The sequence below is a fragment of the Phodopus roborovskii genome, unplaced genomic scaffold (assembly GCF_943737965.1).
Source record: "Phodopus roborovskii unplaced genomic scaffold, PHOROB, whole genome shotgun sequence".
Lineage (NCBI taxonomy): Eukaryota > Metazoa > Chordata > Mammalia > Rodentia > Cricetidae > Phodopus > Phodopus roborovskii.
The window spans coordinates 20067100-20079658 of record NW_026126540.1 but is presented as its reverse complement, the minus strand read 5'-3'; the positions used below and the strand labels follow the sequence as shown (position 1 = coordinate 20079658).

Here is a 12559-nt window from a genome sequence, read left to right as displayed (position 1 = left end):
ACTGTTATGAATGGTAAGATAAATATCTGATATGTACGATATCTGGTATGCCTCCCCTGTAAAGGGGCAATTGACTGCCCCCCACCAAAGGGGCCCTGACACACAGGTTGAAAACTACTGAATTAAATGAAGAGCAATTAAATGTGAAAGGCCCATAAATAATCTATAAGAATCCATAAAAAGAAATAATGTAACCAACACACTACAAATGTCCTACTAAAAAATATTCTTATCTTTTAGCAGACAGTTCTTAACTACACAGACCCAAACAAGCAAGCAAGAGTTGTATGATTAGCAAAGTAATAAATGAAAGAAAAGGTTGAAGATCTTCTAAAAATTAAGTTATTATAGACTGATTACTTACCTACAGACTGTATGTGCCCTTAGAGCACTTTATACATGGTGGTCTTATTTATAAAGTAGTAAGAGTAGGATAAATAAAAAGGGCTAAAGAAGTAGCTCCGTGATAGTTTGCTTGCCTATTATATCCAGGTATAGTGGCATGTACCTATAGTCCCAGCACTCAAGAGACTCAGTCAGTAAGAGCTCACCTGAGGTCAGCCTGGGCTATACTGAGAGTCTGGTATTAGCCTGAAGCTGGACAGCAAGACCTTGTCTCAAAAAATAAAAAGTGTATTTTTGTAAAAATCATTATAAAGCAGGATGATGTGCCAGGTATAAAATAAGCAGAAGAAAGGATATGTAAGGCTGAAAAAAAGATGTTCAAAGAGACAGAAAGTCAGTGTTGCACTCTGACAGCTACTTAAAATCACAAAGATAAATTCACACAATAGTATAACTACATACGGGGGGAAAAAGGCTGTTATTCCTTCACTGAACCAAGCTTTGAGTAGGCAGCTTTCTCAAATGCTTTCAGCATCAATTTCTCCATCTCTCAAACTGCTAGGGGAAACTATCCTAAGGATTAAGTAAGCCGATGCAGAAAGTTTTTGCCTAACATTGAACCTGTAATGACAAAGCTGCACTTCCAAGAAACAAGGAAAAAGGAGAAATTTGGGTGTTGCCTCATGAGTATTTACTTACTGCAGCACTCTTTCCTGGAAAGTTGAAAAAGGCATCAGGACCGTACTTCTGAGGCATATGCTTTAACACAGACAACAACTTCCCAGCATGCGGAGGCTATAAAATAATGATTTATTAATCATGCTATTCTCCATAAAACAAACATATTGAATAACAGTTATGCATTAATATATATATGTATAAATAACTAAATACTATAAACTAAAGGGTATATACAAGAATTAATAATGCTATTTTCAAATATCTTAATGATACAATGAATTGTGATTTTTGCAGTACTATAAAGTGCATTTCTGTTCATCTTGAACTAATATTAATTCACACCCTCAAACACTTTAAACTACCTCAAACTGCCACCCACTAATCTATACATCTTAATTTAACAGGTACTAAATAATGTTCACTTAGATTCTAATGCAAAAGGTACAGTAAATAAGTTATAATATTTTAACTTCATGACCAACCTACCAAGTGGTTCTGTTATTTTCCCAATTTTACAGAGACAGACTCAGAGACAGAGGAGCACTCCTCAGGACATACAGTAACAGATAGGATCAGGATCAGAACTCAGTCAAACTCCAAAGGCCATGGTTTTAGCCATAATACTTTCACCAATTACATCATGCCCTTGCTCCTCTGTCTTTAATAGAGGCCACTTTTTAAATGGCCTATCAGATACTGATCTATATCTCCAATTTCATTTTGCATATCCTTGCCTCCTGGATTCTATCTATAATGCCTTGTCATAGAATTCTTCCTACAACACTGCCTGAGTACAAGCTATTCCCTCTGCTTAAATGTGCTCAATAAGCCTACCTCAGTCTCCTGCAAACCAAGGAAATCTTTCATACCCTTCAAACAGCTATAAGAACGTGTCTAATATTTGTGTTATGTAGTCTCTCTGGCCTGCAAAATGGCTTAGCAGTAAAAGTGCCTGCTGCCAACCTGGTTCATTTCCAAAGACCTACATGATAGAAGGCAAGAACAAACTCCCAAATTAAATAAAAAAAGAAAAAAGAAAAAACTCCTGCAAGTTGTACTCTGACCACCTATCATGTGTAATGATACATGTGCATGCAATTGCACAGACACACAAAATTTTTTTTAAAATGTGTATTTTCTTAGCATTTAAATGACTTTATTAACATACCATTCAGCTGATTGATTATAGTTTTCTCCATATAGTTTCCCCCCCCCCCCCGATATCATGTATTCTGGTATTTCCCCTCTCCCAAATACTCCCTGGTCCTTCCTGTCTCCCTAACAATCCAACTTCTTATGTTCTCATCCCCCCCCCCAAAAAAAAAAAACAAAATCAAAGCAAACAAAAACAATCATGAAGGCAAGAAAAGAAAGGCAAACTGAAATGACCCTCCCCCCCAACAAAAAAAATGAAGCTCATTTTGAACTAGCCAACTAGACTTAGATATGAGACCTTCCCTGGAGTATGGTTGATATAGCCAGTGACACACCATTGGAGAAAATGATTTCACCTTTTCCAGCACGTATTAATTGCAAATATCTTCTTGGTTAGGGGTAGGATTTTGCATCCACCTTCCCTTTTCACCTCTATGCATTGGTTTTTAACTGCTACACAATATTCAATTCCAGATAACAGAGGGTAGTGGGGATAAATATGACCAAAATAGATTATATACATGTATGGAATTATTAAAGAAAAATATGTTTAAAATAATCTATTCTGAGCATCCAATGTATTTCACCTAACCACTATCCTCATAATGAACACACATCACTGCTATCAAACGTGGGTCTCTAGCGGGAGTTGGAGGTAGTGGGGGTAAATAAGACCAAAATACCTTGTATACATCTATGAAATTTTCAAATAATTAAAACATCTTTAAAAAACAATATTCAAGTGAGCACCTTCATGTACATTTCCTTAATGAAGTTTAGGCACTTAGGAGAGAATTACTAATTCACTAGATACATGTATATTTTATGTGACTGGGTAACACTAGGTTTCTCTTACTTTGACTCTATCAATGTTCAGTCCAACCAAAAACACACAGGGTTTATTAACCCTAGTTATTAAACTCTATTCATCACCATTGCACTTTAGATTAACGGCAACAGATCAATATTCTTTTAACATGAATATCCCCATTAATTATTCTGTTTATAGAATAACTGTCCATAACTTTTACCATTTTCTTTTATTTACTTTTTACAACAATGTTTTATTATATAAAGAATTAAATATATGCTGAGTAAGTTATTTAGACATAAAATCAAACAGTACATTTCCTCTTCCTGGCACAACATAAATAACACCTATACTTAAAAACAGCACTATAAATGAGAAAACTACACAAATGTGTGCAACAAAAATCATTTTTCAGACATGGAGATAGAGGCAGATTAAGAATGTGCCCTCTCAGAAATGCAAACAAACTAAAAGGCCTTTGTGAAGTCAACATCCTTATCACTACACAGAGAAGAACCCAAACAGTACATGAAGGAGTCAGGGAGACACAAAGAGAACCTGAGTAGCTGGTCTCAAGTGGACATAGCTACAGATGAAGGTGCTGTACACAGGAAAACCCCAGAAACCTGGTTCACTAACAAAGCTACACAAATACAGCTCTAAGTCAAAGAAATTCTGACCTATAGAGATGAAGAGAACTGCAAATCATCTTGTGCTCCATGTGTTAGGAAGGGACCTTGGAGGAGCCAGGCTTCAGTAACAAAGAGAACCAGCCCTAGTGTAACAAGCCATTCTAAATCTGAATGGCAAAGGATTTAAAACTATTCTTAAAGAAGAAAGATCATCTGAAGCAATACATACATGGCTCTACAAATAGTCTAATAATCTTAAAAGAAACATGACAATAACATACAATTCACTGTATCTAACTATGTTATAAAAGGTAACCTATAGCCAGGAAGAAAAATCAATGGATAAAATATTGTTCTGGAAAATGATAAAATTATAGAACAATACAGATAAAATAATTGTCACTATTACTGTCATTATCATCATCAGCATTGTGATTATTAACATTGTTAAGAACTAAAAAGAAACTATGAACATAAAAGAATTTTTCAATAGAGAGAGGATGAAGAGACAGCTTAGTGGGTGAAGTGTTTGGAGCACAAGTATGAAGACCTGAGTTCATACTCTGGAATCCACACTATAAAGGCAATGTGCACAGCAAGCCATGAACATGGGGGCACGCACCTTTAATCCCAGCACTTGGGAAACAGTGGCAGGTGGATCTCTGTAAGTTTGAGGCCAGCCTAGTCTACAATAGAGAGTTTCAGGTCAGCTACAAAGAGACGCTGTCTTAAAAAAAAAAAAAAAAAAAAAAAAAAAAAAAAAATGAAAAAAGAGGGGAGGGTTGGAGAGAGGAGGCAGAGAAGGAGGTCTTTACAAAGTAACAGGTTGGCCAGCACCTGAGGATCATATCCAGGCTGTCCTCTGGCCTCCACAAAGCATGCACACATGAACATGTACACACATAAACAAACATATACCCACAAAAGAGGGGGGTTAAAAAAGGCACCATCTGAAATTCCCAATGAACAGAATCAGAACACGGCAGAAGAAAAAAAAAATTAGTTTAGACTAAAGCATTAAAACCTATCTAAAACAAAGGTCAAAGAAAAGACAAAAAACAGAAAACAGAAGGTGACTAGATCTCAATGATCTGTACAGTATCAAGGAATCTAACTTGGGTTCTGCCAGTGTAGCTCAGTGGGAAAGCACTTGTGGAATAAAGCTCTGAGTCTTACACAATCGTGAGTAAAGACAGTAAGGAATAAAATCTTTTCAAAAACATTTTTTTAATTTAATAATACTAAAGCTACCTAAAGTTTAGTGCCCCAGATGAGGGGGAAATGAAGAATAAAAGAAAGTAATATTTGGAGAAATAATAACCAATTTTTTTCAAAATCTGATGAAAATAACAAAGTTATGGAGGGGACACACTAACAATGTAATAACACATGGTAAACTACACAGGACCATAATTAAATTCACTTAAAATCAGTATAAAATATCTGAAAAGCACCAGAAAGTTGGAGTTTGCAACATATAAACTAAAAAATATTAATTTTAACATTATGAATTATAGGGCACAAATATAGATGAAATGTAATAGACCTAATAGGAGCTGGCTGAACTAAAGACAATGATCTCTAAAAGTTACTAATGGCTAGAAACAAAAATGGGGTAAATATTTACTAGTATTCCTCTTAAAAAAAAAAAAAAAAAAAAAAAAAAAAAAAAACAGCTAAGTAAATTGCAAACAGAAATGCTTTTCATAAGATACCTGGGATGTAAAACAAGCTCACTACAACTTACTACAAAAGACTACCAATTGTACCTGAGGATGTCTCCAACCTGCAAAGATGATGTTCATACTGAAGGGCCATTCCCACTCACAAGAGAAGGAAATTGGATGCTACTGAACACATTTTCAACTCCAATAAATAATAGACATAAAGATTTACAACACCAATTTAACAAGGACCAAATTAGTAGTCTACCTAGGACACCAAAACAAAAGTAGTCATGCACATGAAATTACTATTTTGATTGATCTCTTCTACTCAATTTGACATGCACTGTATATAGAATAATATCAGTCACTTTATAAGCTACTAATGTGCTTGGGAGAGGTACTGTCAAATACCAGAGCATTTAGGGCTTGGGATATTCTATTTTCATTGTTTTTATTTTTTGTTTTGTTTACCCATTGTCCTTTATCGCCTTGAAGTTTACTGAAGAAAAGCTTTAGTTCTCTAACTGTCAAATTATAGCTGGCCAGCACTCCCAACATGTCAACGAGAAGATCTGAAGAAAAGCAAATAAACAATGAATAAGGTGAGCTATTTATATTTCTAGAGATAAAGAATTCCTCATTTAATAACCTATATACAAAAGGTATAGATTCATGGAGATGGCTCAGTGGTTAAGAGCACACAGCACTTCCAAAGGGCCTGAATTTAGTTACCAGGCCTATCAAGTAAGTTACAGCCACTTGAAACTCTAGCTCAAAGGGTATCTGATACCCTCTGCAGGCATTGCACGCACACACACACACACACACACACACACACGCACATGCGCACGTGCACGCACAAACACAAACACAAAATAATAATAATAATTTTAAATAGATACATGCTATATAACCAAATATTTGTTCTTTTAAAGCGTTGCTAAAAATTTTTTTAAATATAATATTTAAGAATCAAATATTTCCCTTACATACATTTCCACAGTAAAGTTATACCTGCAATCATACTGTCAACTTTCTCAATTTTCCCAAGTACTTTTTCCACAAGGCCTACTTCTGTGCAGACTTGAAGGTTTCGTATGCTTTTCTTCAGAATGGCTGTAAACATGCTCCAGACTTCTGCTTGGCAAGTAATGTCACATTTTTCCAGTAACTCCACCATGCAGATGATACTCTCACCTTCTTGGATAATGAAGTTCATCTCCAAATCAAACTGGCCTCCTACCAGCTTCCAAGGGAAAACAAATAAAAGCATAGTCAAAGCATTATTCCACATCTGTTTCCATTATCACTTGTTACTAAATTTCAAATGAGCAATAACTACCCATTTACAACATTCCCTACCCTCCAACAACAAAATATTTAATCTTTTTAAATCTCAAAAGAATAAATCCTCTGAAGAAATCTTCAAATCTAGATAACACAAAGTAGTTTAAGACTTAGAATATAAAAATTAAAATATTTTCAAAATAACAAATATAAGGTAACTTAAGGAAGCTATTTCCAGATACATGAAATGATAGAAACATATTTTATAAACTGGAGGGGTAAAAACTTTTCTGAGCTCTTTGGCCGACACTTATAATCTCAGAGCTTGAGAAGTTGCACAAGAGTTCAGGAGCAGGACTGGAGAAATTGCTCCAAAGTTACAAGCACTTTATGCTATCACAGAGGGTCTGGATTTGCATCCCAGCACTTACATTACACATAAGCATCCTTAACTCCAATTCCCAGTAATTGGGCACCCTCTTCGGGCCCCAAGGGTATCAGGCATACTCATAGAATACTTAAATACATGTAGGCAAAACACTAGTACACATGAAATAAAAATGAATAAATCTCTAAAAGGAAACAAAGGACCGCCATAGTAAAACAGTGGTACATTCCATTCTCAGTACTCCAAAAGGCAGAGGGAAGCAGATCTCTGAGTTTGAGGCCAGCCTGGTCTACTTAACAAACTCCAGGCCAGGCAGGACTATATAATAAGACCCTATTTCAAAAAAAAAAAAAGAATTGAAGGTCATCCATAGCTAAATAATGATTTTCAAGGACAGCTTTGACTACTAGAGACCTTGCCTCAAAAAATTAACTAATTAATTAATTATGAAAATATCTTAGGATTTCTGGACTTCTCACTGATCAATTTAATTAATATAAATTAAAATTCTGAGCATGATCCATAGCTCAATGTTGGAGTGCTTACCTAGAATATATAAGACTCTGGCCTTAATTTTAAGTAATGGGGGATGGGAGGATTAAAATGCATAAAAATATCATAAAATCAAAATATAATTACACATGCGAGAAAATCATTTGTGGTTCATTTTGTAAATATAGGTAACTCCCTAAAAGAAAATTTTAAAGTGAAGTTTGAAACAAAGCAACGAACACAATGACTACAAATGATACTATGACATATAAACAAAGCCTCAAATTTTGTTCACAAAATTAACATTAAAAAATGGAAGTTATATAGACGTTATGAAAATGTCAAGTCCTTAATAATATACATAATAAAATGTACTATGGGCAATGATTTTGGTAAACAGGTGTTCTCACATATTAGTGATGATGAGGAAATGGGTATCTGTGGAAATCCACACAGGAAATAGAATGTAAAATTAAAGAGTAACTTCTTCGCACATAAGAGTAATTTCTGGTCAGAAAGTACTATGAAGTCTCAGAAAGGCAGCAAATGAACAATAAATCTCCATAGCCATAAAAGAACAATAACCCTACACAATATGATAACACATTGTCCTTAAGACACTGTTTCGTGAAAGGAAAGCAGAAAGAGAAAAGGTTTTGTGAAAAATCATTTTAGACACAATAGTAAGGCTGACAACCTCAGCAACATTTTCTAGCAGACAGAAATGGAAAATTCTCAATTGAGTACAGAAAGGCACTTCCTCAAATGCACAAACAGCATGTGGACAAACCAACTGACATAAAGAAACAACTTACTACAAAAAGAATAAATAAATCTGGAGAGTTCAACAATTGTATGTCTTCTGGGAAGAACTAAATAGGACAAAAACCTTATTACAACTAACTTAAGAAGCCTTACATTTCCTTAGCATTATTTGCATCCATCTTTCATTCTGATCTGTATATATTACCATCAGCAATCACCCTTCCAAAAAGCTATAGTATTAATTTGGAAAGTAATTTCCAAAAAGACCCCAAATATTTCACCAGCCTCTAAATTGAGCTTATAATGTAAAAGTAATATGCAGACAGGTATTTTAAATATTTTTCCATTGCATTAAATATTGTAAGATACACCTTTCCAGGAGAAAATTGGTGACTGAAATTTGTACATACAAATGTGTGGCATATTTGATATACTGTATGCATGCATATCTATTATACCTGAAAACCAAGCAAAGAGCCTACAGTATGGCAGGTTAACCCTTTCTAATAGTTATTTGAAGCTGATCAACCTTCAAAACACAAATTTGTCTCCAATGACGAGGCTCATACCCAGCCCAGGCATCGCGGGTTATTATCTGAGCAGCAGTAATGGCTCTGCACTCCAAAATGTAATCTTCCAAATGTCACAGGGAGTTATGAATATCTGAGCAGCCTAATGCACTTTACCAGCCATGAAATGTGAAAATGTAATCTTATTACCTTTTTATGGTTGTATTTTTTTGAATAATGTAGCCTGGAAACTGATGTATAGTCTTTTCCTGCATTTTAGCATGATTTGGTCTCCTCTGCTATATAGAACATTTTTCAAAACTCTCCATTTCAACATATTTTAGTCTTGCATGAACTTCATAAACAATTTTTATAGCAACCTTCATGGTGGCATAACATGCTTTATATAGGTCACAGTTTAATGTATATGATTATAGACCTTTTAAAGTATTTTATTCAAAGAATTCAAATGAACCTTTACAACTTTTGTACCAAGACCTTAATTTGAGCATGATAATTTTCTTCTAAATAGTTTTATTAATAAAATGCCTTAGCTTAAAATTGGTCACTAAGCTGAGTCACTTACACTCTCAAAAAATAAAAAAAAAAAGAAAAAGAAAATTCAGGAAGATGAAAAATATGTATCTTCTCTTCAAAAGATTTATAAAGATGGAAGACTATAACTCAATACCCTGGTACTTTACAGGGGAGCGTGCTTACTCTAAACAAATCCATGTGAACTTAAGTTTCTCCTCAGAGACAGGACAAGAGCACCATGTAACAGAAGACAGGGTGGGGTATAATCTCATCCTTTGCCACAGACCGGATATTGCTCTAATTCTGTGACTTGTCCAAAAATGTCTAAATTACTTTTATCCTGAGCTTGTTTACATATAAAATGAACTAAAAATAAAGTTCCTGTTCATGTACAGTATCACATTCACAGAAGAATGGTTCCTTAAGGAAAACTACATACCTTGGGATTAACATTTTTAAAAACTAAGAAGGGAGGATACACAAAAGACACTAACATAGAGATGAACTCAATATTTTCCTAGGTTGACCTGAAACTCACAGCCCTCCCACCTCTGCCTTGGCATTACTCTTTTATGAAAAGGAATATGACCAGATGGGCAGTGGTGCTACACTGCCTTTAATCCCAGCACTTGGGAGGCAGAGGCAGGTGGACATCTGTGATTTTGAGACCAGGCTGGTCTACAAGAGCTAGTTCCAGGACAGCCTCCAAAGCCACAAGACAAACCCTGTCTTGAAAAACAAAATAAATAAATAATAAATAAATAAATAAATGGGGATATGACCTGTCTTCCCAACTGTCCTCCTATATAGTACATCAGATACTATAGTACATCAGATCTAGCAATAGCTAGCGGGGCCATCTCAGAACCTAAGCATCAATCTTATGATGAAGACTACAGTGTAGAAATATCATGGATCCTAATAACTACAGAGCCTCTGCAGCAGCCCATTGCCCAGATTTTCAACATGACAAACACATAAATACTTCCCAGAGACCACTATTGTTTTCTGGTCTCTCCATTACACCAACTGAATTAATATATATGGTAATAGTTAAATTTTCTCAGAAGTTATATTTTATTAAATGTATTGGTTTTGTGTGCATGAACATGTGAGGTGTGCACTGTGGCACACATGTGGAGGTAAAAGGATAACATGTAGAAGTGAGTTCTCGCCTTCTCCCATGTGGTTCCCAGGATGTTTGCCAACAAGCACCCTTAGCACTGAGCTACCTTGCAGGCCCTACTTGAGAGTATTTCAAGTGAAATAGCCCCATCACTCACACAATAGCACGTGGTAAAATTAACACTGTTTATCTTGATCTATTTTTGAGAACTGTATTATTTTTCCTAGTAAGTTTTAAAATCAAAACATAGCCTATTTCCTCATTACTGAATGAGATCATTCAATAAACAACACTATGCTGTATGGACCCCACTATGAACCAAATTATTTGCTCCCTGAAAACAAAACAAAACAACCTGCCAGGCAACGGTGACACATGACTTTAATCCCAGAATTCAGGAGGCAGAGGCAGGCAGATTTCTGTGAGTTTGAGAACAATTTGGTCTATGGAGCTAGTTCTAGGACAGTCAGGGCTACACAAAGAAACCCTGCCATGCAAAAAATTAAATAAATAAATGAATGAATCTATGTTGGTGTCTTAACATCCATTATTTCAGAAAGTAATTTTATTTGGAAATAGGATGGTTTCAGATGAGGTCATGAGAATAAGCTCCAATCAAAGTGACTACTACACTTATAAAAATGGAAAATTTACACAGAGGCACAAGTGAGAATGCTAGGTGTAGATGGAGACAGAGTTCTGTGTGTTAATTTTGTAAGTCAAAGAAAGGCAAAGATTCCTGCAAAGCATCCAGAGCAGTGGTTCTCAATCTTCCTAATCCTCTGACCCTTTAATAACAGTTCCTCAATGTTGTGGTGATCCCAACTATAAAATTATTTTCATTGCTTATTTATAACTGTAATTTTGCTACTGTTACATACTGTAATGTAAGTAGTGTTTTCCAATGGTCTTAGACCACCTCTGTTAAAAAGTCATTAGCCATTCCCCCAAAGGTGTTGCTACCCATGGGTTGATAATCACTGCTCCAGAGGTTAGGAAGGACACATGAGAGATACTCTCACAAGTCTATAGAACCGAACTGCTAACATATTGATTTTAACTTCTAATATACAAAACCCTAAGGCAGTAAGTTTCTACTGTTACAGAGCCTTAGCAAACTAATGACCCCAGTGTCAACTGAAATTATTTTTTAATGGTACCAACTAAATTCCCCAGTAAACATTCCCAAAAACTCTTTTAAATGCCAGACCATAGGCTTCAGAGGTGGTTTCTGTTCAAGCATAAAGAACAGAGTTCAGAATGTCAGAACTATATACATGCCAGTTAGGAATGGCAGCCCACCTGGAATGTGAAGATGGGATTCCCCAGAGTAAACTGCCTAACTAGACTAAATTAGAATCAGTAAACTCTGGGGTGTAGTAAGAATCTCTGCCCCAAGGATAGCTGATGTCAACCTCTAATCTCTAATTCCATACAAATACATCAATATTTGCACACACATCTACACATATGCTGTCACACACATGCAAACATTTAATATAACATACTGTAAGTAAAAGAAAAAATGCATGACACAACATACTAATTCTCTTGGCATGTGTGTGTGTTTGTGTGTGTGTGAGTGAGAGAGAGAGAGAGAGATCAAACTCATAATCCTTCTACTTCAGTCTCCCAAGTGCTGGGATCACTGGCATGTACCACCATGTCCAGCACAATATACTATGTCTTTACAAAACAAAAATACTTGAGCAATAACACAGAAGCTGTATTTATGAGCTTTATAATCATTTAACAGAAATTAGAAAATATTTATTTTACAATTTTTACTAAAATGATCACATACATAATAAGATATATTTAGCTTTAAAAAGGGGGGGGCCAAGACCTGATGCTGAGTGAATGATTACTGGTAGGAATATTTAATTAAAACTAAAAAAACAATTACAGGCATCTGACAGGAGTTTCCATGAGGGCCCAGTGATGGTGTACCAGAAACCAGGTCTTGAACCAGACCGATGATTCACTGCAATGAACATTTTGTGGGTGGGACTGACTGGACAAAAGGGGTGTACTGTGTGACACACTGCAGCTCCCTATGCCACTAGGAGGAATAAAGAGGTGTTGAAAAGATGGAGGAGTGTGGTGAAGTTTTGTTTGTCTGTTTTGTTTCTAATTAATTTAGGGGGGCATACGGCAGGGGTAC

General features: G+C 35.5%; 2 protein-coding genes across 10 annotated transcripts in view; one reads left to right on the top strand and one right to left on the bottom strand.

Moving 5' to 3' along the window:
* Kirrel1 (kirre like nephrin family adhesion molecule 1) overlaps positions 1–12559 on the top strand; it is a 1148154-nt gene that overhangs the window by 843339 nt on the left and 292256 nt on the right. The gene's annotated exons all lie outside the window — the stretch shown is intronic.
* The window catches only part of Lrba (LPS responsive beige-like anchor protein), a 552647-nt gene that overhangs the window by 483126 nt on the left and 56962 nt on the right, over positions 1–12559 (bottom strand). For 5 of the 6 annotated variants that reach the window (XM_051199359.1, XM_051199362.1, XM_051199361.1 and 2 more), the window contains exons 3-5: positions 6306–6537; positions 5763–5863; positions 1045–1140 (exon numbers count right to left, since the gene is read on the bottom strand). In XM_051199359.1, coding sequence (XP_051055316.1) covers positions 1045–1140; positions 5763–5863; positions 6306–6537 — 429 coding nt within the window. The remainder of the gene's footprint in view (positions 1–1044; positions 1141–5762; positions 5864–6305; positions 6538–12559) is intronic. The other variant, XM_051199364.1, reaches the window with a different exon arrangement.